General features: G+C 39.3%; 1 protein-coding gene across 11 annotated transcripts in view; it reads left to right on the forward strand.

The window, feature by feature from the left end:
• LOC306650984 (uncharacterized protein) overlaps positions 1–18,094 on the forward strand; it is a 43,593-nt gene extending 25,499 nt beyond the window's left edge. For 3 of the 11 annotated variants that reach the window (XM_079123525.1, XM_079123533.1, XM_079123524.1), the window contains 3 exons: positions 2,933–3,078; positions 3,299–3,391; positions 15,173–18,092. In XM_079123525.1, coding sequence (XP_078979651.1) covers positions 3,066–3,078; positions 3,299–3,391; positions 15,173–16,803 — 1,737 coding nt within the window. In that variant the 5' untranslated portion in view covers positions 2,933–3,065 and the 3' untranslated portion in view covers positions 16,804–18,092. Of the gene's footprint in view, positions 1–1,057; positions 1,208–2,908; positions 3,079–3,298; positions 3,392–15,172 lie in introns of all 11 variants that reach the window. The other 8 variants (XM_079123527.1, XM_079123528.1, XM_079123526.1 and 5 more) reach the window with 5 other exon arrangements.
• The last annotated feature ends 8,511 nt before the right edge of the window (positions 18,095–26,605 follow it).

A 26,605-nucleotide genomic window follows, 5' to 3' on the forward strand; every position in this document is an offset into this window, starting at 1 on the left:
GGATGTATTACAACGTGAACATAGTCTGTAGCTACCACCTAGGCTAAGATGTAGAAAGAACATAATCAGGACCTCAGTACCCATCTCATGCCCTTCCCTAAATCCTTGCCATATACAGAAGTAATTATTATCCTCACTACTAACATCATGGACTATCTTTGCTTGTTCTCTTACAATATATAAATAGAAACATGGACTATGTACTCTGATTTGGGCTTCATTTGCTCATCAGTACATTTGTTACATTCATCTGTTGGATATGTGCAGGAGTGTCTTCTGGTGGCCTTGTACTAGTTTTCACCTCTTTCTTATTTGTAGTTTTGTTTTTTTTTTTTTTTTTGTACTGGAATTTGAACCCGGGGTGCCTAACCACTGAGCTACATCCACAGCCCTTTATATTTTTTGAAACAGTGTCTCACTAAGTTGCTGAGACTGACCTCTAACTTACAATTCTCCTGTCTCAGCCTCCTGAGCTGCTGAATTATAGGTGTGTGCCACCACACCAACTCTTATTTATATTTCTTATGAATACCTGTAGAGGAGCTGGGGTTGTAGCTCGGTGGTAGAACTGAGTAGTAGCACTGGGTTTAGTCCTCTATACAACATAAAAAAAACAAACAAAATAAAGGTATCATATCCATCTACTACTAAAAAACTTTTTAAAAAGAATAATTGTAGAGTGTGCTGGGAATGTAATATCTGAGATAAGGGGGGAGTTGGCCAGAATAGCCTGAACCCTGATCCAATCCCCTCCTAGAAACAGGATGTCTTTCATTGGTTCATTTAGCCCCAACATATAAAACACAGGACTGGTTATTTTCTGAGGTCAGTTACCTATGGTGCAAGTGGGCATGTGCTGAAGACTCTATCTGCCCTGATCGGCACCAACTCACAATGAATCCTAGGCTTCTACTGTCCCTTGCCACCAATCTAAAGAATAATCCCACTCCATGTAACTTGTGTGCATGGTTGCACCTGATTCATGTTGTTAACAAGTGAACAGTGAATCCTCAATACAACAAGCAGTTGTGGTTCATTCCTTTTTGTCACCATGTAGCATTTAATTGAATGACTCTGCCACAGTTTACCCATTCATGGATAAATGGGTGATGATGGACATTTGGATTTTTCCCATGAATTAGTATTAGAAACTGCTTCTGTTAGCATCCCTGGACTTGCTTCCTAGAGCACATGTGCACAATTTTCTGTGAGTACCTAGGAGAGGAGCTTCTGGGTCACAGTGTATACAAATCACTAACTTTAGTAAATAATGCCATGTGTTTTTCAAGTGATTATACCAGGTTACATTTCTACTAATGGTGCATGATAATTCTCATTTCAGTGTAACATTATGGTGCATTAGTCTGCTTACTTATACCTTTTCTGGCAGGTACATACTGGTGTCTCAGTGTGGCTTAAATTTTCATTTCCTGAGTGCTAATAAGATTGAGTACATTGCAGTGTATCTGAGTGCCAAGGGCAAGTACATTTTCTTCTGTTCATAGGTCATTTGGTTCTCATTTTAAAAGAAGTACCTTCTTACTTCTCTTGTCCATTCTTTTGTATTGTGTGTTTCTTACAGATGGGGCAGTGGTTGTTCTGTTCATGAGTATTGCAGATGATCTCCCTCCCTTAGTGGCTTGCCTTTTCACTATTATCCTTTCAATCTTACAGGACTCATAAGTCTCTCCTTTTATGAGTGCTTTCCATGTCTTGATTTAGAATGTGTCCCCTAAGCTTATGAAGGTATTTTCTGTATTTTTGTTTTGTTTTGCTGAACACAGGCTGATGTTGTCCCAAAAGAGGCAGCAGGTTCCAGGGATGTAGTTCAGTAGTAGAGTGCTTGTTTAGCATGTGCAAGGCTGGGGGTTCAATACCTAGCACCACAAAAAAAGGCAACAGGGCCTACCAGGGGAGTACCCCAATTGTCTTGCCATGGAGCCTATTGGGATTGTAATGAAAGAAGCACTAAAGAGTCAGATGCTCATTCCTGAGCATTTATTACAACTTACAGAGTGTGCTTCAGCATCATGACAGTGAGAAACATGGATGTCCTACCTAGGTATGTGTGCAGTGAGGGGGATATGAGGATTTAAGGATGTGGGGCAACCACCTAAACCAGTTTATCAGTGCCTGGGAATGTTCAAGGCCCCAGCTTGGGCTTAAGCCTACAGAGAAATACCTGCAGCTAGCTAGGTCACAGAGTGGTCAAGGCACAGAAAGGGGAGGGGTGACTAGGTGACCCTGTAGTTATTTTATGGACACTTTACTCTGTTGCTTTTTACATTAGATTTATATTTTACCTGCAGCTGCTCTGTATGTATGATTAGGGGATAAACTTCATTTTTCCCCATATAGATATCTAATAATCCATTCACATTTATTGAAAAGATCATCATCTCCCTACTGCTTTACTATGCCACTGTCATAAGTCAGCCATCTATACATGTTTGGATTCTTTTTTGTTCTACCAGACTGTCTATCCTTGTGCTAATACCACATGGTCTTAAATACTCTATTGCCAGGTGTGGTGGTGCACGCCTGTAATCTCAGTGGCACAGGAGGATAAGGCAGGAGGATCTCAAGTTCAAAACCAGCCTCAGCAACTTAGCCAGCCTTAAGCAACTTAATGAGACTGTCTCAAAATAAAAAAATAAATAAATAAAGGGACTGGGGACGTAGCTCAGTGGTTAAAGCTATATTCCTGGTACCAAATCCCTGATTTAAAACAAACAAAACTCTTGTTTCTTAATGGAATAGCTTTGCTCTCATGATTTGTGATTTTCACACAAAGTAGGTCACTAACTTGATATAAAGTAGATATCCTGTATTGTCATCATGATGACTGGGGAACTCAATTAGAAGTTCTCTGTGTTCTATCCTCATCACCTAATGGTCAGCATTTTAGAATAAAAGGAATCTGCCATTACAGGGACTAGTGACATTTGAGGATGTGGCTGTGAATTTCACCCAGGAGGAGTGGCAATACCTGAACCCTCTGCAGAGGACCGTGTACCGAGACGTGATGCTGGAAACCTACAGCAACCTGGTCTCCGTGGGTAAGAATGGCTTCCTCAGGTAACTTTGCTCTTTATGATTACTGCATCCAATGAAGGATCTTTTGTTTCTCAATTTCCCACTTTGCTCTCCTGAAAAGGTATTTGTGAACTAAAAATCCAGGTTAAATGGTTTGACTTTACCATTGTATCAAGCAGCAGGTCCCTTGTGCTGCCACCAAACTGCAACTTCTGCCTTGACTCTGAAGACCAAGAAGATATCTGTCATTTGTCATTAACAGGGCAACAGGTTTCTAAACCAGACCTCATCCTCAAGTTGGAGGTGGAAGAGCTGTGCCCAGTGGAAGACAGAATTCCAATTTGGAGCTTTCCAGGTAAATAGGATTGACCCAAGTAATGAGCTTGAGATCCTAGCCTATAAATGCCTGTGCAAGGTCTTCCAAGAATGTCCTGGGATAAGATTATGGCCCATTGGTACTGTTGGACAGGGATGGAAACACCACAGATATAAGATTGATAGCCCTGCCGCTATCCCCCACATGCCAAATCACTCTTGTTAAGTTGGTACTCCCCGGCCCAGTTCCTTTTATATGTAAGTATCTTTTAAATGCCATCACTCCCTGGCCCTACTTCTTCTGTGATTCTCAACCATCAGTGACTTATCTGATACCAGGACCACATTAGCCACAGGCCTGAACTCTAGTGCTAATTTCAGATTGGATTCTCGAGTTCATATTTCTTGTCTGGCTTAGGTATTTCCTGTCAGACTTGATCCCCTAAAATATCTCAATTTTTTTTGTGGTATTTAGGGTTTGAACCCAGGGCTTTGTGCATGTTAGACAAGTGCTTTACCACTGAGCTCCTTGATTATCTGTTAAAATAATAAGATTAAACTCACTATTACAAAATTCAGCCTTTTAAAATGTTCAGTGATTTTTAGTATATTCAGAGTTGTACAACCATCACCACTAATGCTAGAACATTTGTATTGCCCCCAAAATAAACCCCTATTCTTACCACTCTCTCCATTCCCTCTTCTCCCCATTTGCTGGTAACCGTTAATCTATTTTCTGCCTCTATGGTTTTGCCTACTCTGGATATCTCATATAAATGGAATCAAAAAATGTGGCCTTTTTGTCTGATTTCTTTTATGTGATCTGTTTTTTTAAATTTATTTAGTTGTAGATGGACAAAATACCTTTATTATTTTTTGTGGTGCTGAGGCTCAAACCCAGTGCCTCACACATACTAGGCAAGCATTCTACCATTGAGCTACAACTAAGCCCCTCATGTGACCAGTTTTTAAGGTTCCTCTGTATTGAAGCGTGGACCAGCACTTTATTTTGTACACAGGAATAATATTCCATTTTACAGATTGACCACATTGTTTATTCATTTTTTTGAACATTTTTGTAGTTTCTACTTTTTGGCTCTTATGAAAAATGCTGATAACATTTATTTGCACATATTTGTGGTGATATATTATCTCATTTGAGTAGATACATACCAATGGAACTGTTGTACCCTGTGATAATTGTGTGTTTCCTCAAAACTTTTGCCCATTAGCTTTAATATTCGCTGATGATTCTTGCCTGAAGCAGTTATTAATAAGATGGTTATGTTTTTGCTGTTACCATACATTACTGTCATTATTAATTTTCTTGCTCAAACTGTGTTTACTTTGGCTAGCAGACTTCTCTTCAGGGTGGCTGGTCCTTTCCCAATGTTCCTAGTCATTCTTTGAACACTTGCTCACTTTCTAGCACAAACACACATTCCACATAACCTTGTACTTTCTGTTTCAGACGTGGATTCAGTAACTTCTCCAAGGATCTTTTGTTCCTCTTGGTGGGAATGGTATTTAAAAATAAGCACTGGGAGCTGGGTGTGCTTATAACTACTCACTCTCCTACCTATAGATTCCCCTTCATCTCTTTTTCCCCCTTTTTTTTTTAAGCAACTAGGTATTATACATTCTGGATTTTTCTGTTAAATACCCCATGGTGGTATTTGACATAATCCATTCTCCCCAGTTATTCCTATAAGTTGGTAGATCTAAAATCTGGATCATATTTGGAGGTTTTTAAAAATTTCTACCAGGAGGCATGTTATGCATGGTTATCTGTTACTACTAGTCATTGGTGATTACTGTTCAGATCCATTCATTCATGGATGCAAATGGGGATGTTTTGATTTTGTCATTTTCTTGCTGGAATTCTTCTATAGAGAAACTGCCCTACATACATTATTTGGTTACCGTGAGCTACATATTATACATAAAGGATGGGCTAAGTGATATTTTAAATTTGAAATGAGTTGATTTTATAGCTTAATTCAAAGGTGAACAATAATTTGTCTTTTTTATGTATCATTCTTGAACTTAAGGATTTAAATATTTTTATTTCTTAATCAGTTAACTTATTATCCTTATTAGGAGTCAAACTACCCCATGTTTGGCTAGTAGAAACTCCTTCAACTTGGCCCCCAAGCCTTTGGTATTGTCTTTCCTTTCTGGTGCTACAAGTTCATGGCTCATTTTGTATATTCCCTGATTTGGGATTGGTCATTTCTCTAAGGAGCCCTGGATGGTTTTAGTTTTTAAGACCACAGCATGGATGTTAGGGAATCATTTCCAGGCCCTCTCACTGACAGAGTTAAGAACTATGTATAAAATATATTTTTAAAATTTTTTACATACATATTTTTAGTTGTAGGTGGACACAATACCATTATTTTATTTTTATGTGGTGCTGAGGATCAAACCCAGGACCTCATGCATGCTAGGTGAGTGCTCTACCACTGAGCCACAACCCTAGCCCCTGCATAAAATATTTTTAAAGAAAAAAATACCTCATGTATTGAAAATGATACTTCCAAATAAAGTTCTGGACTTAAGTTTTTTAATTTGTTCATTTTACATCTGATGGTTAATATTTTTAGTATTAGTCTGAGACTGTTATATGGGTATACCGAGTCAAATTAATTCAGGTAATCATGTTGGTGCCAGTGAGAATCAAGACATTTCAGCCTGGTCTTTAGGAAAGACAGACAAAGGATATTTACTATTATATTTACTATTACTAGGGAATTATTTTATATTGTTTTGCTTTAAGATTCTATAAAACATTATAAAATATTTACTTAGTTCCAAGGTCAAATCTAGAAAACACAGTATATTCAGAGCAGTCTAGTTTCTTTCTCCATCTTACTTTCTCCCTTCCTCCATTTCCTTTAGTGAAATTTAAAGGTTTGCCTTTCCATCATTTTTAACAATATGAGCATATATTAATATACTTTTGTATTCATTTCTTTCTTTAAAAAATGGTAGCACGCTGTGCAGTAGCACACGTGTGTAATCCCAGTGGCTTGGAAGGCTGAGGCAGGAGAATCGTGAGTTCAAAGCCAGCCTCAGCAAAAGCCAGACACTAAGCAATTCAATGAGACTCTGTCTGTAAATACAATACAAAATAGGGCTGGGGATATGGCTCAGTGGTTGAGTGCCCCTGAGTTCAGTTCCCAGTAACAAAAAAAAAAAAAAAAAATTGTAGCATGCTATGCAGTTTTGTCCACCTTCTTTTTCACACAACATTCAAGAACATGATAAATATAAAAAGATATTCCTTATTTCTTTTTATAGTAATGTAATGGTTCTTTATAATCATGAGAGTTGTTGGAGTAAAACTTTTAAAGTAATTCTTGTGTGCAGTATAAGATTTTACATGTTATTGAATCCTCCCATTATTACTGTTATAATTGTTATAATTTGTTTTCCAGGTGGGAAAGTGATAGAAATAGATTAGGTCACTTGCCTAAGGCCACTGCTCAAGGATTTGCTCTGGGACTAGAGAGCCTGTTACTGGGGGGGACAAGAGGCTAGGCTTAACATGCAGGAGTTAAGTTGGCAGGAAAATAGGCCAGCTTTGAAGGAAGATATGGGAGACTTTTCCCATCTCAAATCTGTCTTCAGAAAGCTCAAAGGTGAGGGAAGATTTTATGAGAAGAGGCAAAGAAAAAGGCAGGAAATGTACATAAGTAGATTTGGTTAGCCAGAGAACCTGTCAGTCTTAACTTCCTTGGCATCTGTCCTCTGCAGGAGGAAGTTCAGAAGTTAAAACAGTTTGTAACTTTACCTTCAAAAGGGGCTATTTCAAATCCTGCAGGAAAAGCAAGCTATCAGGAAGTTGCCCTTAATTTCAGAGGGAGTCTATTTCAAATCTCCCATTAATTCATCCCTCAATCTTGAGAGAACTGGGGTTCCATGCCATCTGGCTGGCACTCCATTGTTGTATTGGTGTGCAGATTGCATCAAGGAACTTGAACATAAGGCGTTAGATGCTTATTTCTGAAACAGGCAGTCTGAAATATTTAATAGCCCCACCAAGGGGAAGGGCTTTAGTGTTAGCTCACATAAGAGTGTAAGAACTCTCTTTCTATAACCTCACCCATTTGTTTTTGGTGGGGTTTGACAAGTGACTCCATGTGATCTACTTGCCCCCTGCTACCATCTCTGAACAATTTTCTCTGAAGACATTGGGGATTACTTGCAAAGCATCTTTGTCCCACACTGTAGGAGTCTTGTCTCATTATTTGATCTGAGTTGTCCCATGTAGGTGGAGAAAGATGGTTTATGAGTCAGTGTCACAAGACCCCTTTTTTTCCAATTTTAAGCAATGGAAGGTTTTTGGAAAGATTCATTTTTAGGTTGGAAAAATATCAAACATTAATAATCCAGTTTGTATAGATTTGGACTAATAAACACAACCTCTTTAGTTCTAAAATGTTTATCCAATTAAAGAAAACCAACTTGTCTGTAGAAAAAAAAAGTCCTGTCATATCTGCACTGAAAAATACCTGATAGCTGTTCTTTCTTATGTAAATCAAGGATAATCATTATTTAGGTAAAGTTTAACATTACATTCCATAACATCTCTAGATTTTTTGTGTGTGTGTGGTGCTGGGGATTGAATCGAGGACCTTGTGCATGCAAGGCAAGCACTGTACGAAGTGAGCTATATCCCCAGCCCATCTCTAGAATTTAGATACATTCCATAGCCCTAGGAATATTGAACCATCTATAAGAATTCATGTTATTATTTCAATTAAATACATATATATTTAAGTATTATTTGTAAAAATAAGTCACAATGTAAACAGTACAACTGAAAAAAATTAAAATAGCCCAAAGTTATACTAATCCTATATTGGAATATTAAACCTTAAATTTGTCTTAAAATGAAGGATGAATACAGCAGTATTGCCCTTTATCAACTTTAGAGACATGACTCACTATGACTACAATCTATAAGGTGTTATTAGAGTGCTTAGCAAAATAATTTAGTTCTCTTTACAATGTGGTAAGATATCACAATTCATAACATCCCATCATTGTAAAAATACTAGTTTATTTAACTAATGTTACAAAGCAAAAAGGGACTAGGAGTCAGGTGCAGTGGCTCATGCCTGTAATCCCAGTGGCTTAGGAGGCTGAGGCAGGAGGATAGCAAGTTCAAAGACAGCCTCAGCAACTTAGTAAGGCCCTAAGCAACTTAGCAAGACCCTGTCCAAAATTAAATAAAAGGTCTGAGGATATGGCTCAGTGGTTAAGTACCACACAACTAGGAAAGGAAGATTTGATTAAACTCAAATTCTTATAAGACTTAATTTTCTTTTAAGCAATCAGAAATCTAAAAAAAAAAAAAAAACAGTTGAAAACCTTGGAAATTATCCTGATAAAATATTTGTTCTTTAAGCCAGTTCTTTGTAAACTTTGCTAAGAGTGGGCTATTATTCTAAGAAATACTTTTAAGTTCCCCTAGAATTTAAACATTAATCAAGCAAACAAGAAAGTGAAAAAATATTTTCTATATTTTTTAGAAATTTTCATATCAAATATGCTTATTTGTAACAAAATAGGTGTGCTCTGACCTCTGGTACCATCTAATAGAATACAAGTTCTCATCTAGTGAACATTACTTTGAAAAATAGCAGTCATTTAAATCCAATATCCTTTTTTTTTTTTTTTTTTTTTTGGTACAGGGATTAAGCCCAGGGGCGCTTAAGCACTAAGCAACACCCCTAGCTCTTTTTATATTTTATTTAGATACGGGGTCTCATTAAGTTGCTCAGGCCTTGCTAAGTTGCCGAGGCTGGCTTTGAACTTGTTATCCTCCTGCCTCAGCTTCCCCAGCCACTGGGATTACAGGCATGCACCACCACACACAGCTATTCATTGTTTTTAAAATATTGTTACTGATATAAGAGACATATATCAAGCCTAAAACATCTTCCATGTTAAAATTCTGACTTAAAAAGTAAAATTATTGTCCTATGTCTTTAGATAATTAAAAATGGAGAAAATAAAATACATTTAAATTAATGAAGATCCTGAAGAAAAAAGGTATGATGATGTATTAAAAATATTGATCTATATTTACTGTTAAATCTTTTTAGTAAAAATTTCTATAACATTTACTGGCACAAACTAGATTTTTGACATTGGATATGGAGTAAAATCCTTTTAACAGCTTTGAGGGACACTTTAAGAAGACAGTACAAAAATCTTGCTGATTAGAAATATGAATCTCAGGCAGTTTGTACAGAAAATACAGAAATGTAAATGTAAATTACCCAAGCTTTTCTATATGCAACATCATATAAACTCAAAAACTCTAGGTTAGCTAAGAAACTAATGTTAGTTCAGAGAATTGTAAACAGGCTTTTAGTCTGTTTTTACTGAAGACTAATTAACATCAGTTTTATTTTTAATAATCATAAATTTAGGGCCTGGATATCAACATGAACCTTTAGAAGGAAGTTGTGAAAATAAACTGAAAAGAGGTAAACAGGTTTTAAAAGCAAATATCTAAAAACTTACCACCAACATTTTATTTTTCATATCCAATATAAAGAATATATATAATAAATTTGGGAAATATGTATAACATTTAAGTTACTAAATGAAGGTACAGATAGATAATAATTAATTTTTAAGAGTACTGCTACAATTTATGATCAGTTTCCATCAACAAACACCCCATGATTTATAAACACCCATGATTTATTTATCCTTATAAAATGATATCATTCCAGAAATTAGAAACCATGCATAAATTATTAGTGTTTTAAGTCATGTTACCAAATAAAATTAAATTCCTTAATTTTAAGAATTCTGTCTATATATTTTAAGTTAAGCTTAATTTAAAATCTTTTAGATCTCTGTTCAAACTCTGTCTAGACATTTTTAATGCTTAGGCTCACCTGTGAAGTTTCAGATGAATTCATTTATATTTTAGATAAAATATGAATGTCATACAGAGATAAAAGGATTACATATTTAGCAAAAGAAAACAAAATATATGAGTTTGAAAAGCCTAAGATTTTAAATTCTGAATTCAGGTTTCCTTATGAAAAGAAAATTATTTAAAAAGCTGCGTTTTTAAGAATTCAATCTAAGCAAAGGATAGTAAAATAGCATAGCTCATCTATTACAAAGAAGCAGATAAGCTCCTCCATTTTGTCAGAGTGTTGGCATTAGGTCACATAAACAAACATGTTTGTTAATCAGTTCTATTTAGAAAAGCCTTCATTAAGGGGTTTTACAGCCAAACAAAGATTTTTTTTTTTTAAAAAACCCAAATGTCTAAATATCTGCCCTATTCATATATATATAATTTACTTAACAGCTATCTATAGATTACCCATGGACATAGAAAGCACTTAACCTTATATCTTAACCATCTACAGAAAAAAATCTCAACTGATTAGCAGGCTAGAAAAAAATGATGTATCAGATTTTAAAGACATCTATGTTAGTTACCTTTTTGTTGCTGTGACCCAAACACCCGATAGTAGCAATTTTTATCGTGGCTCACGGTTTCACAGTCTTTCCAGTCCATGCTCTGGGCAATCTGAGGCAGAGCATCATGGCAGAAGGGGCCAGCTGGGGGAAAACTGCTCAGCTCATGGTGGCTAGGAAGCAGAGAGAGCAAGGTGATGGGGCTTCAGGGAAGATAAACTTTTCCAGGGCACACTCCAGTGACCTACCCACTTCAGCCACACCCCAACTGCCCATAGTTAACAGGCAGTTAGTCCATTCAAAAACTCTTGGCTGCGAGCCCCTGTAAAAAGCAAAAGCAAGTTACATATGTCTAATATATAATGTCAGTGTAAACATTCTCCAGCCTGCATCTCCAAACATTTCTGAATTTATTTTATAAACCAGTTCCAAAGGCTTCCGAAACACTTGGTCATGGTAGTTACAGCAACAACCCCACTTCTTGGCATGTACTTCTGTGTTAGTTAGGTTTTCATTGCAATAACCAAAATACCTGGCTCACAGTATCAGAGATTCAGTTCATGGTGGACTGACCCCATTGCTCTGGACCCAAGATGGGGCAGAACATCATGGTAGAAGGGCGTGGTTGAGGAGCACTGTTCCTCTCTTGACAGCCAGGAAACAGCAAGGGGAAGGGACTTAAGGGAAGATGAGTTCTTCCAGGGCACACCCTCACTGATGCACCCACTCCAGGGATGCCCCATATACCCACAGTTAAAAGGAAGTTAGTCCATTCAAATTGGGATGGACCGATCAGGTTACAGCTCTCATAATCAAAATGTTTCTTCTCTGAATATTCCTGCATTAACATAAGACCTTTTGGAGGACACATCATATCAATATCTTAACAACATCCTTACTATCAACAAGTTCAAATTAATTTGTCAAAGATTTACTAAAGTGTGAATCAAAAGGATTTGGGATAATTTTCAGGTTTTAAATTATTTTACTTATCTATAAGCCAATTTAGTATCATGCAAACAATACATAAGCATTTAAATATATATAGGTGCTCACAAGAAAATCTCAAAATTTAAAATTTATCCTTTGCCATTTTAAAAGTCTGTTATCTAATATAGCTTTAAGCAGTCTGCAAATTTTAAATTTGCATTTTTTGTTGAGGCTAGGTAGAAAATTTACATCTCAAAGACTCAGAACTACAAATTTAAATAGCCAGTTTCTTACTGGGGTTGAGGGACACTCAGATAAAATTTAAAAACTTTAATCAAACAAAGCAAAAATTTACAACTTAAGCATGCAGAATTTTAAAAAGTAAACTCACCAAAGAAAAATACTATGAGATCAAATTAAAGTGTGGATAAATTTTGATAGAGGCTTATCTGATGAATGATGCAAGGAGCTTGGGAAATATTTTGGGTCAATAAAGTGTACTTAGGAAAAAAGCCCCCAAACACAGAGGGGTGAGCAGGGCAGCTAAAGGTACAGAGGTTGTTACCATCTAGGGTGTGCTGCGTTTGTTGTCTCTGTTCAGTAAAGAAGTAAAGAACAAAGAGATAGCAAGCAAGAAGTAGTTTTATTGTAAAGGAGACAGAAATACAGACAGACTTCTGAAGAAAAGGGGTCCCCGACCTGGGAATCCGGTGGGGGAGTTTTGGCCTGTTATTTTTATGGTCCCTGGAATTTCCTCCTTTCCTTATTTCCTCCCCTGACCATGTACTCCTCACTGTTATAGATTTGTACCCCAGCAAGGATCATGCCCTGATCTGTTTTAGTTTATCACGTCTGTTTTAGTTTATCTATTGGATCTCCCCTTAGGAGCATGAATACGGAAGTACCTGTCTGATTGGGTACCCCGCTTGCTTGTGTTAGGAGCACTTTCCACAAGCAGGAAGTTGACCTCATTGGAAGACCTTCGCCATGCTCCTTTGTTCTGGACCTGCCCCTGACCTCCCCACTTGCCATCTTGCCCTGGCGGCCTAAGACTTCCTATATCTCTCTCAATATGACCAGGACATTATGTGCACCTTCCAAAAGAGCTGCCCATAATTCCTTCCAAACCGGGAACTGGATATGCTCTTCCGAATTGGAATTCCCTATTTTAGTAGATAAATATGTTGCTGCAGACATCAGTGTTATCCTGTTAAGCCAATCATCAAGTAAAAAATATATAAAACAGTTACATTAACTCAGCATGCATTTTTAGATATATAAGCCATGTTGAATCTTTTTCCAAACCAAACCCAAACCCAAAAGAGCTCTCCAAACCAACAATAGAATTGCCAGGAAATTTCATCCTTCACATTTTAACCTCATCAACTGATAGCCTGAGACCAAATGGCTTATCTAAGTCCCAAAGGACTGCATATCACCCAGTACCACAAAATGACCCATTCAAGGTCCAAAGCCTCAAAGAATAAAAATAAAATTCTCAGTGTGCACCCTGATGGGGACACCCAGTAGGAACTTGGCATTTGCCAAACTAACCTTTTTTCCCTTCCAACAAATTTTTTTTAGTGGTTGAGGCGATAGCAAGAAAGCAGGGGATATTGAGGGGGGAGAATCCCAGGATGTAAAAATGTCTCTAAGTGGCTGTTGGGATTTTTTTCTTGAAATTCCAACTGTAGGTTTGGCAAGTCATGAATGGTAGAGTCCCCTCCTCCTTACAGATCACTGCCCGTTTGAGCTCTGTTCCTCAGGGCATGATCCTTGCTGGCAGTTCACCAAAACTTTGGAGCTGGGTGCAAGAGGCTGGGCTTTACTACTCACTGCTCCACAAATGCTTGGAGTCATGCTGGCAGGTAAATAGGTTCATTGAATGCCAACCTTGAAGGAAGAGACATTTTATATCTCAAATCTCCATCTTCAGAAAGCTCAAGGGTAAGGAAAGCTTTTATAAGAGAAGAGGCAAAGTGGGACCAAAGGCAGGAAATATACATATGCAGATTTAGTTAGCCAGAGAATCTGACCTCATTCAGAGGGAGTTTTTATGCTGTATGAGGAAGTTCAGAAGTTATAACAGTTTGGAGCTTTTGTATCAGAAGGTGCTGTTTCTAATCTTGGAGACAAACAAGTCACCAGGAAGTTGCATTTAATTTCAGAGAAGTCTATTTTAAGCCTATAACCGCATACTGCTTCTGACACCCTAAGGAGGTTTAGGTTCTGCAGACCTTGGGTGGAGCTTGGGTCCCTCTAAGTACATTTTACAAAGGGCTCTTCCTGTGATTCTGTGTTCATCCCGGGCTAAGAACTAGTGCTTTGCTATCCAATGAAAGGAAGTCATGGGAAGGAGAACCACAGCTGCATGAGCCATTTTAAAATTCAGGACTGTTATGACAAAATGTTAGCATTATGGAGTCCTAGTGGTAATGTGAGCAGTTATTGTACTTTTTCAACTTTTATCCATGCTTGAAAATTTTCACGTTTTTGGGGAAAAGTGTAGAAAAGTAAGTTACAAAACAATTTTAAAATACATAGATGTGCAAAAAACACCACATTTTAGTGACTTCAAGATACCACTGATGTTAAGAGATACCACTAAAAAAGAAATATTGCCACTTATTAATCATTGCTTGCAAGTGTGTGTTATCTGGATTCAGGCATGTTAAAATATGAAATATTGTGTATCTTGCAATTGATGAAGTGTGAAAATATAGGCAAGGTTGTACAGTTTTAACTACCTAAATGAGTGGTACAGATGACCAAGTACATTAGAAATTATTAAAAATTTAAGTTATATAGGAGGATCAGAGTAAGCTTTTTAAAAAGATAGAATTTCCTCTTGAAAGTTATGTAGATTTTGAATATAGCAAAATATGGAGGACAGGGCCATGTGGGTAATGGAACATGAGAAAGGGTTTGGCATTAATAATAGGTGTATTTTTAGGGGCAATAGCTCACACAGGAGTAGAGATGGTGGGGTTGAAGGACTGAATACAAGTTTGGGTGGATATACTGGGGAACCCAGATTGGGCAAAGATTTTTAGAGTTTTGTTTTTGTTGGGCTAATTATTCAGGATTTTTCTGTCATTCACTGAGAATGTGAACTCAGGGTTGTTATAAGACTTCAGTCCAAGAATCATGCTGTTGCCTTTCTTAATACATGGAAACAGGATAAGTCAGGTACAGTTCATGTGACCATAAGGTTCCCCAGAGCTGATATACAAGTTGAGGTAAGAGACCTTGGTATCAGGGTTAAGATGGATCTTGGCAACAAACAAGGCAGTAGGTAGAAGATGAGTAAGAGATTATTTCCAGAGACTTTGCTAAAATGAGGTGAGAGTGTCATAGAGTGGGGCATTTCTAAAGAAGGTCTATTCCCTAATGTCAGAGTATCAAGATGATTTATTGTACTTCTTTCTAGAAGTCTGCCAAGTTGGTGAACAGATTGAGAGCCAGCTTCAGGATGACCAAGATCAATGTCTCCTGATGCAAGTTGGATTCCCTGACAAGAAAATAATGACCATCAAGAATGGCCATGACTATAATGAATTTGGAAACACACTTCATCTGAGTACAAGCCTTGGTATTCCAATACAAAGACCCCATAAACTTGAATCATTTGGAAATGATATGGTAGATAATGTAGACTTATTTGGTAGGAGCATTGTGGAAAAAAAACATGATAATGGGTGTGCAAAATTATTCTTCCATACTGAGTATGAGAAATCAAATCCTATAGTGAAGCCCTATGGATATAAAGAGTGTGGGAAAGTCCTCAGGCGAAAGAAAGGTCTTAGTCTTCATCAGAGAATTAAAAATGGAGAGAAACCATTTGAATGTACTGCATGTCGGAAAACCTTCAGCAAGAAGTCTCACCTCATTGTCCACTGGAGGACTCATACTGGGGAGAAACCATTTGCATGCACTGAATGTGGAAAAGCTTTTAGCCAAAAATCTCAGCTCATTATACACCTCAGAACTCATACAGGAGAGAGACCCTTTGAGTGTCCTGAGTGTGGGAAAGCCTTCAGAGAGAAGTCAACTGTCATTATACATTACAGGACTCATACAGGGGAGAAACCTTATGAATGTAATGAATGCGGAAAAGCCTTCACTCAGAAGTCAAACCTTATCGTCCATCAGAAAACCCATACAGGAGAGAAAACCTATGAATGCACTAAATGTGGAGAATCTTTCATCCAGAAGCTTGATCTGATTATACACCACAGTACTCACACAGGGAAAAAACCCCATGAATGCCACGAGTGTAAGAAAACATTCAGTGATAAGTCCACCCTCATTACACACCAGAGAACTCACACAGGAGAGAAACCTCATAAGTGTACCGAATGTGGGAAATCTTTCAATGAGAAGTCGACCCTCATTGTGCATCAGAGGACACATACAGGAGAAAAGCCCTATGAATGTGACGTGTGTGGAAAAACCTTCACCCAAAAGTCAAACCTGGGTGTGCATCAGAGAACTCACTCTGGAGAGAAACCCTTTGAGTGCAATGAATGTGAGAAAGCCTTCTCCCAGAAGTCCTACCTCATGCTGCATCAGAGAGGTCACACAGGGGAGAAGCCCTATGAGTGCAATGAATGTGAAAAAGCATTTTCCCAGAAGTCCTATCTTATCATACACCAGCGAACTCATACAGAAGAAAAACCCTATAAATGCAATGAGTGTGGCAAAGCCTTCCGAGAAAAGTCAAAGCTCATTATACACCAGAGAATTCATACAGGAGAGAAACCCTATGAATGTCCTGTGTGTTGGAAAGCTTTCAGCCAGAAGTCCCAGCTCATAATCCATCAGCGAACACACACAGGAGAGAAGCCCTATGCGTGCACAGAGTGTGGCAAAGCCTTCAGGGAAAAGTCAACATTCACTGTCCATCAGAGGACTCACACTGGAGAGAAGCCCTACAAGTGTACAGAATGTGGGAAAGCCTTCACCCAAAAATCCAACCTTATTGTACATCAGAGAACCCATACAGGAAAAAAGGCCTATGGGAGAAGCCAGACCCGGAAGTCAAAGCTCACAGCACACTAGGGAGTAAAGTGAGTGTCTGTTAGGTACCCTGAAGGAAAGTTGTGTCAATTTAACATTTTAAATGTACGTTCTGACTTCTGGTTTAAACACAGGGAGTAAAGTTGGCCTTTCTTCTTTTCATCTCAGTTTTCACCCAAGAGTAACAGAAGAAAAAGAAGCAGAAATATGAGCTCCGTATCTGGCAAAATTAGGAGACAGCTGCTACCAGAGGCCTCCAGAGGCAGAGGAAATCAAGCCCTAGTGCAGGGCCACAGATGAGAGGTAGCATGGGTTAGGACTCTTAGCAGAGGGTCGAGATACACTCCAAGGAACAGCACCACAGGCAATTGTAACCATGGTAACAGAGTGCATGAGCAGGTAGGAGGCTTTCTAGACCATTTGGCATCTGAGAAGAATCAGGCAGGGGCCTCAATAAGGAGATATTCAGACAAACCTTATTTGCAGAAAGTAACCTGTACTGATAGGAGGAACAGTTGGGGGCACCTTGGAGAAAAGAAGGGACTTTTCCTTGTGAAGAACCCTGTATTATCTCCTATTTAGTGACTTGGGAAAAGTAAAGTGAAAGAACTAATGAATGTGTGTGTGGGCATCACATTTGTTAGAAAAACTGATCTTCCTAAAATATATTCCTGAGATCTTCCCCAACATGAACCTCCAGCAAATAGCAAGTTCAGGAAAACTTTTCACTCAAGGAGAATGTTTCACAAAAAATCAAAACCACAAGTGGTTTTCAAGACATCGGTTTAACTACAAGTTGGACAAAATGATGAACACACAGAGGTGTTCATTGATGCACTGTTTGTGAAAAGATTGGAAGCTGTCCATATGAAATCACCACATTCTGCTTCCCAAAATTGTGATGTATTTGTACAGCAGATTCCTAAATAGAAAAAAACTGATAAAGAATGAAAACTTGTATATCATTTATGTTAGTGATGTGAAGCAACCTCCAAGTTATTAGGGAAGTAAAGCAAGGTGCAACATAGTATGTTGCTATGTGTATATAGAAAGGGAAAATGGTAAGTACATAATTGTATATACATAAATAATTTCTGAAAAGAGACGCAAGATGCTGGTAACCCTGATTACCTTGGGGAAGGGGCAGTGGGTGGCTGGGGGCATGGAACTGGGAGAGAGATATCTGTGTATCCTTTCATAGTTTCAAAAAACTGTATTATGTGGATGTACTGCCTTTTCAATTAACAAATAAAATTTTAAAAAGCATAATTTGTTCTGTTTTAATGAAGTCTGAGTCAAGACACAGGAGTCATAATGTTTAATACCTATAAACTCAATGTAGAATTTCTTTTTTTGGCATTGAAGTTGGAACCTAGGGCCATAAGCAGGGTGAGGCAAATGCTCTACCACTGATCTGTACTCCCAGACATGGAGCTCAGTTTATTTTGAGTGGATAAACTGAATAATCACACAGAACAACATTAAATTCCTAAGGCACATAAGCATTCTTTTCCTGAGGGTACCAAATAGTTGATTATCAGGCCAGCTGAGAATGTACTACCTACACCTAAAATAATTGAGCCTGGAATACATTTCTTATTTAGTATGCACAGTGACATCTGTGAAAAGATTCTGTATTAATGCTCCACTCTTGCTTTATGTTGAAATGATTTAAATTGCCCCCCTCCACCCTTTAACAAGAGGTATAAAAGATGAATTCAGGGGCCAGGGAGATAGCTCAGTCGGTAGAGTGCTTGCCTTGCAAGCACAAGGGCCTGGGTTCGATTCCCACCACCCAAAAAAAAAAAAAATGATGAATTCATAGAGAGGTTGAGTTACTGCTCCCATGGTCACACTACTGCTGATGGCTTATATTTTCCACGGTGAGAGTTAGATTGAGACCTACGGTCTGAATGATCATGACCCCAAACCACATAACTAGATGTTTGCTCCAAACAAGAGGTTTTGCTTGTGAATTGTAGTTGTGGCCCTCATGTTAATGTAATTACTCATGGGGACCATCTCTGGTGGAACTGGGCAAGCCAACGTATGTAAAATCTAGGAATGGGCAAGGTTTGAGTTTATTAAAACAGGTGGGTAAGACCTGAGACAGTCTATGCTCTGTAGACCTTCTTTTTCCCCTGAAGTATGCTGTAAGAAATAAAAAGTGAACCATGGGCTCTTTTTTTTTTCCAGTGAATTCTGTAAGTTAGACATATCCCATTCAGTTCCTTGCAGGGAGAGGAAATGTAGGCCTGACTGGATTGCTCCTGATGCAGTCTGCTAGAAGATTCCCAAAAGCACTGGAAACAAAGCAATCTTCTTACTGATGAAGCATCTTCTTGGGGTTTCACTAAAGAGATGAAGGTTTGGATCTTGCCTTTTCCCATGAATCTTGGACTCCTGTTTCCTGGAACACAAATGACTACTCAATGAACCACATGTCGGCAAATGGAGGTGAATTCAGCACAGGCCTAGAGGGAAAGGGTTGGGGATGAACTGCAAGATATGAATAAATGGACTGGAGTGAGGGGAAACAGAGAGAAGGGTAATGAGGGACCAAGTGTGGTAAATGGGGTGACACGGGGCCTGTTCTCTAAGAGAGTGGGGCAGGGAACAGGAAATACCCAGTAGAGAGAGGAACTAGAGAAGGAACAGTGAGTGCTGGTGCACATGGGTAATGTTTTGGAGATAAGACTGAGTGGACAGAGTGAATGTTGGTGATGCAGACAGCATAAAGTGCAGTGATGTCAGGCACCGTGAGTGACTGAGGGTGGTGGATACAGTGGAATGAAGGGCAGTGCAGACAAGTGACAAAATGTGGTGTGGCACTACCCATGTTTAGCACTCCTTATGAGTCTCTTCCACCCTATTTGTTTCATTTGGTTTTCTTTCTTTTCATTCTTTTGTACTGGGGTATTTTGAACACAGAGGTGCTTTAAAACTGAGCTACATTCCAGCCCTTTTTATTTTGAGACAGGGTCTTGGTAAGTTACAAGGGTCCCACTGAGTTGCCAAGACTGACCTTGAACTTGTGATCCTCCTGCCTTGACCTCCCAAGTTGTTGGAATTACAGGTGTGTGCCACCATGCCCAATCCATCTTACTTGTTTCCGTTTCCTCTGGAAGACAAACAATATAGAAAAATCAAAGCTAGTTCTTTGAAGAGATTAATAAAATTCCAAAACACCGGACCAATCAGGAAAAAAAAAAAGTAAACAAATTTTCAAATGTCTATGATACAGTGCATTTCACTATAGTATAAGCATTTAAAGGGATTCAGGAGGCTGAGACAGAACAAACACAAGTTCAAGACCAGACTCTGCAAATTAGCAAGGCCCTAAGCAAGTGAGCAAGACCCTGTTAGCAAAATACAAAATAAAAAAGGGCTGGGGATGTTACTCAGTGGTAAAGCACTCCTGGGTTCCAACCCTAGTACATCCCCCACAAAAAAGGATAATATAGGAATTATTAAAAAGATTTATGGCTATAAATTTGATAACATAGTCAATGTAATCATATATTTACATTGTAATGATCTATAAAGGTAAAGGAAAAAAGGGTTTGATAAAATTTGAGACCCATTCACAATATAAACATTATCAAACAAGAAATAGTATTAGTCTGGTAGTGGTGTTTTTCTGTTTTAAAAAATTCTATTTACTGGTGCATTACAATTATACATAATAGTGGGATTCCTTATGAATATTCACACATAAAGAGTATTTTTTTAATGTAGTAATGACTGGGTGTGGTGGTACATGCCTGTAATCCTAGCTACTTGGGAGGATGAGGCAGGGGGATTGCAATTTGGGGGCCAGCCTCATCAACTTAGTGAGACCCTGTCTCAAAATAAAAAGGGCTGGGATGGAACTCAGTGGTAGAGTACCCTGGGTTCAAACTCCAATACACATAATAATAATAAAAAAAAAAAACTGGGTTTCAAGATGGCGGCCTAGAGGGTGGCTGCATTTCATGTTGCTCCAGGACTCAGGATTCAAAAGAGGAGATATTGAGACACTTGGGACCAACTCAAAGCAGCCGGGTGAGTCTCTCCCGTTGGGGAGGCGTCCGGGATGGGACGGTGGTCCCGGAACGCAGGGAACTTTGTGAAGTAGAGCTGCCGGCGAGACGCCCCTCCCCCCGCTGGAGCAGTGAACTCGGACAACTGGGAGCGTCGTAGAGGAGGCCGCTCAGCACAGCGCTGGGACTCGGAGCAACCACTGGGGCTCCAGGCGGCTGCCCGGAGGAGCAGCGAGGAGAGCTGTTTGGACTCAGAGCGACCACTCCTGAACACCAGGGACCTGCCCGGAGGAGTGGGAGGAAGAGTGTGGCCGCTTGGATTCGGAGTGACTATACCAGAGCTACAGGAGGAGCTACAGGAGTTGCCAGAGGAGGAGCGGCGCGGCGAGCTGTTTGGCCTCAGAGCAACCATTCCTGAACACTGGGGTCTGCCCTGAGGAGGAGGAGGAGGAGGAGGAGGAGGAGCGCGGCCGCTTGGATTGGAGTGACTGCACCAGAGCTACAGGCGGTTGCCAGAGGAGGGGCTGCGTGGCGAGCTGTTTGGACTCAGAGCGACCGCTTCTGAACACCGGGGCCTGCCCGGAGGAGGAGGAGGAGGAGGAGGAGGAGGAGGAGGAGCACGGTGGGTTGGTTGGACTCGCAGTGACTGCATTAGAGCTCCAGGCGGCTGCTCAGAGGAGGAGGCGAGTGACAAAGGAGCCAAAAATATGCAATGGAGAAAAGATAGCCTCTTCAACAAATGGTGCTGGGAGAATTGGAAATCCATACGCAACAGAATGAAACTAAACCCATATCTCTCACCATGCATGAAACTAAACTCAAAATGGATTAAGGACCACAGAATCAGACCAGAGACCCTGCAGATTATAGAAGAAAAAGTAGGTCCAGATCTTCAACATGTCGGCTTAGGACCAGACTTCCTTAACAGGACTCCCATAGCACAAGAAATAAAAGCAAGAATCAATAACTGGGATAGATTCAAACTAAAAAGCTTTCTCTCAGCAAAGGAAACTATCAGCAATGCGAAGAAAGAGCCTACAGAGTGGGAGAAAATCTTTGCCAATCATACTTCAGATAGAGCACTGATCTCCAGAATCTATAAAGAACTCAAAAAACTCTACACCAAGAATACAAATAATCCCATCGACAAATGGGCTAAGGAAATGAATAGACACTTCACAGAAGAAGATCTACAAGCAATTAACAAACATATGGAAAAATGTTCAACATCTCTAGTAATAAGAGAAATGCAAATCAAAACCACCCTAAGATTCCACCTCACCCCAATTAGAATGGCGATTATCAAGAATACGAGCAACAACAGGTGTTGGCGAGGATGTGGGGAGAAAGGTACACTCATACATTGCTGGTGGGGCTGCAAATTAGTGCAGCCACTCTGGAAAGCAGTGTGGAGATTCCTTAGAAAACTTGGAATGGAACCACCATTTGACCCAGCTATCCCACTCCTTGGCCCCCAAAGGACTTAAAATCAGCATACTACAGAGATACAGCCACATCAATGTTCATAGCTGCTCAATTCACAATAGCCAGACTGTGGAACCAACCTAGATGCCCTTCAATTGATGAATGGATAAAGAAACTGTGGTATATATATACAATGGAATATTACTCAGCCATAAAGAATGATAAAATTATGGCATTTGCAGGCAAATGGATGAAATTGGAGAATATCATGCTAAGTGAGATAAGCCAATCTCAAAAAGCCAAAGGACGAATGATATCGCTAATAAGTGGAGGATGACACATAATGGGGGGGAGGGAAGGGTTAGTGTTAGGGTTAGAGTTAGGGTTAGGGAGGGGGGGCAAGAATGGAGGAAGGAAGCACTGTATAGAGGGTAAAGAGGGGTGGGAGGGGTGGGGGGAAGGGAAAAAATAACAGAATGAATCAAACAACATTACCCTATGTAAATTTATGATTACACAAATGGTATGCCTTTACGCCATGTACAAACAGAGAAACAACATGTATCTCATTTGTTTACAATTAAAAAAAAAACTGTAGTAAAACTTAATGGAAAAAACTTCACTCCTGAGACTATGAAAGAGATAAGGATGCCTGTTAGGCCCACATCTATTCAACATAATACTGAACATGTGAGGCAGTGTGATAAAGCATGAAAAAGAAAACAGCAATGGCTGGAAATGAATGAATAACTTTGTCTCTGCAGATAGGATGTACATAGCAAATCCAAAGGATCCATAAGAAAATTATTAGAATAATTGAATTTAGCAAGGTTATTAAATATAAGCTCAAACTACCATAAATTATTTTTCCTCTAAAAATAACAATCAGAACAAATACTCTATCTTTTTGACATGAGAGAACAAAGAGAAGCAAATGATGGAGTCATTTAATGGTAAGCCTTGAAAGAAGTTGAAATCTGGGAAGGTGGAATCAGACTGTAAAACTCAAGATGAAAATAGTTTGGGGCTTTCTCAGGATGAGAGAAGGATGTAGAAGAAACGAAAGCCCACAAAATTGAAAAAGCATCAAACTATTAATGTCTGAATGCCTAAGGAGAATAGCTGATGACGGAAGAAGGGAAAGTGGAAAGGCCTGGGAAGGAGAGGGTAGCCTAGAATGCTCATTCCAGCTGAAGAGGGTAGCAATCAGATCCTGAGGAAAAGGAAGGGAGGCAGGGCTAGTTCTCAAAAGCAGGCCACGAATGGCAGCTGTGGAAAAGCCCTTTAATGGGAGGAATTCTCATCACATGCAATAACCACCAGAGGCCCACATCCTTTAAGGAAGACGTGGCAAAAGAGTTGACCTCGCTCTCACCAACTGAAATCTACCTCTTCCTCTTAACAGTGCCCACTCACCTAAGTGACTTGAGATTTTCCTCCCATCCAAAGCTCCTCTTTCTCAAACATGAAAATCAGATCTGATATGGGATCTAAACAACCTGAAGGAAGAAATGATTCAAGATTTCAAGTCACCTGCTTAGGCTAGGGGCCTCTGATGGCTGAAAAAGGGGAAGCTTCAGGGGCTGCACTACAGCTGCCCACTTCCATGTTGGCCAGGTCTGGTCATTCCACTGGGAAGGAGAGAGAGAGGAATCTTCCATCCCTGAGCATTGCTGGTGAAAGCACCCAGGAACCCCTTTGGATGCGGGAACTCACGCAAGAGATTTTATTAAGCAAACAGGCAGAGTGTCTCCCTGCATGGTGAGAGAGAAAATGAGAGGAAGAGAGAGAGAGTGAGAGCCAGGAGGAGAGAGAGAGAAAATGGTGGGGGAGCTATTTTTTTTTGAGGCTGAATCTCTTTATTTTTCTGCCAGCCTTTTCATACATTTTTTCTTTAGTAATGATTATATCATTTTATGGTTAGTTCAAAATTAAAAAAAATCTTCAAAAGTACAATCTATACTTCTTCTCAAAGTACACATTCTTTCTGTAGTGATAGCTTAGATCAAAACAACCTTATTTCCCAGCTACATTAAAGCAAGCTTGTCCCCCAGCTAAATTGAGGGCACCATGATTTGTTAACTTTCCATTTCCAGAACAAATACATCACTAGATTTTCTGAACTCCAGTGTTTAACAGTGAAAAACTTTTACTATTATTAACAAATGGCAAAGAAATCAACTTATAGTTAATATTTAGTATATTCTATTTCATGTAATGGTGGACTACAATCTTATTTTGATTCTCAAAGAATTAGACTAGACATAGGAAAAACACAAATTATATTTATGAGTAACCTAAATATTTTTATTATGTAAAGTATCTCTAGAATCAATTATTAAAACTAGGAAAGCAACAATGGCTAAACACCGCATTCAAGCTCAGAGGAAGACCTCTTTATCCATCTATCTTTAGAAATTATTAAAGTAATTATTAAAGTAATCACAGGCTCCTTTTAACTTGAGCACAGCTACAATTGTTTATTTTCATATATTTTATCTATGTATTACTACTAAATTTTTATTGTGTACTATTTTGTGTCCCAATACAGTAAAACCTTCCCAATGTTTTTCCAATAAGTTTCTAATGATATATTGATTATTAATATTAAAAAGCAAATGCACATGGAGACATGCCATGCCAATGGCCCCCAAGAGGGAGGACGATCTTTCAACAGAACCGTGTCTAGTGTTGAGTCCTCTACTCCAACAGAACCGTGTCAAGTGTCAGATCCTCTAGTCCAAGAGAACTGTGTCAAGTGTTAGGAAATAGATGTGGCATGTTTGCTTTTGTTTGTCACTGGGGACAGAACCCTGACAAAGCTATTCTTAAGTAGTTCACAGGCTAATAACAGGCCAATGACTGATGAGAATGTTCACAGGCTGACAATCTGGACCAATGACTGCCAAGAATGTTCACAGGCTGGTGAGTGGACCAAGGACTGGCTAGGATGTTCACAGGCTGACAATCTGGACCAATGACTGCCGAGAATGTTCACAGGCTGATGAGTGGACCAATAGCTGGCTGGGATGTTCACAGACTGACAACCTGGGTTGTAAAATGGTGTGGGGGAGGGAGAATAATAGCAGATCTGATGCCAACAGTTGGCACTTCAGAAACAAGAAGTTCGCAGACAACTTTCCCTCAGCACCCAGGTGACCTCTGTGGGTGGGACCATCATGTTGCTGCAAGACAAGTGACACTGGAGGATGAAGATGAGGACTTCACCTGACAGGAGTGGCAGCACCTGGACCCTGCTCAGAGGAATGTGTATGGAGATATGATATGGACAGTCACAGCCTGGTCTCTGGGGAAGGCAGGCCTGCCTAGGGAATATGGGATTTTTGAAATTGTATCTAGGTTTTGAAAGTCACCTTCCTTCCTTATCCTTCAATGTCACTGATCTTGCAATAACACATGCTGGCTCCATCTGAAGTGACGGAAGTGCTTTCTTTAATAAGAAAAAATTGTATGTTGAGGTTGTTAAAATCTACAGAAAGAATGAATCTTCTCTCTGAAACTGTGAAGAAGGACAAAGAAATCTATGCTAGTTTTGCTGTTACACCTCAAACGGCAAAAGCTGTGGCCAGGGTGTATGCCAAGTACTTAGTTAAGGAGTAAAAGGCATTAAATTTTAATGCCTCAGTACATCCTGCGATTCAGGCATGCACTAGGGGCTTTGGAATTTATCCCTTGCAGAGAAGGGGAGACTCTTGTACCATAGGCTTGGGGCTTAAACAACACCATTTATTGCTCATAGTTCTGGAGACTTTGGAGTCCAAGATAAAGGTGCCAGCAGATCTGACAGCTGTTGAGGGCAGATTGGTTGGCAGATGGCATTTTCTTCTCGTGTCTCCACATGGCTGAGGGAATCAGCTCTAATCTCTTTCTATTCGCATAAGTATACTAATCCCATCATGGGGGCTCCACCATCAGGACTTCTTTTTAACACCATCCTATTAGGGAGCAGGGTTTCCATATGAATGGGGGGAGGCGAAGCAAACGCAGTTCACAACAATACCCAAGTATTTTTCTCTATACATTTTGGACTGTTTGAAATATTTCATAATATTGAAAAATAATTTTAAAAATAAGAATTTTCAAAATAAAGAAATTAGGTAAATGCTAACAAAATAATGAGAAATGGTCACAACATTTTTTCCTAATTTTTGTTGGTCCAATTATAGTTGTACATATTGATGGTATTTGCAGATTCATACATGCACACAATATAACAATATTATTTGGTCAATATCCCTCCCCCCAGCATTTCCCCCCAACCTCTCTGTCTCCCACCCCTTGGTCCCTTTCTTCTACTGATCTCCCTTTTATTTGTAGGAGATCCACCCCAACCTTTGTCTTCCTTTTTCCTCTCTAGCTTCCACAGGAGAAAAAAC

The sequence above is a fragment of the Sciurus vulgaris genome (genome assembly GCF_902686455.1).
Source record: "Sciurus vulgaris genome assembly, chromosome: X".
Taxonomy (NCBI): Eukaryota; Metazoa; Chordata; class Mammalia; order Rodentia; family Sciuridae; genus Sciurus; species Sciurus vulgaris.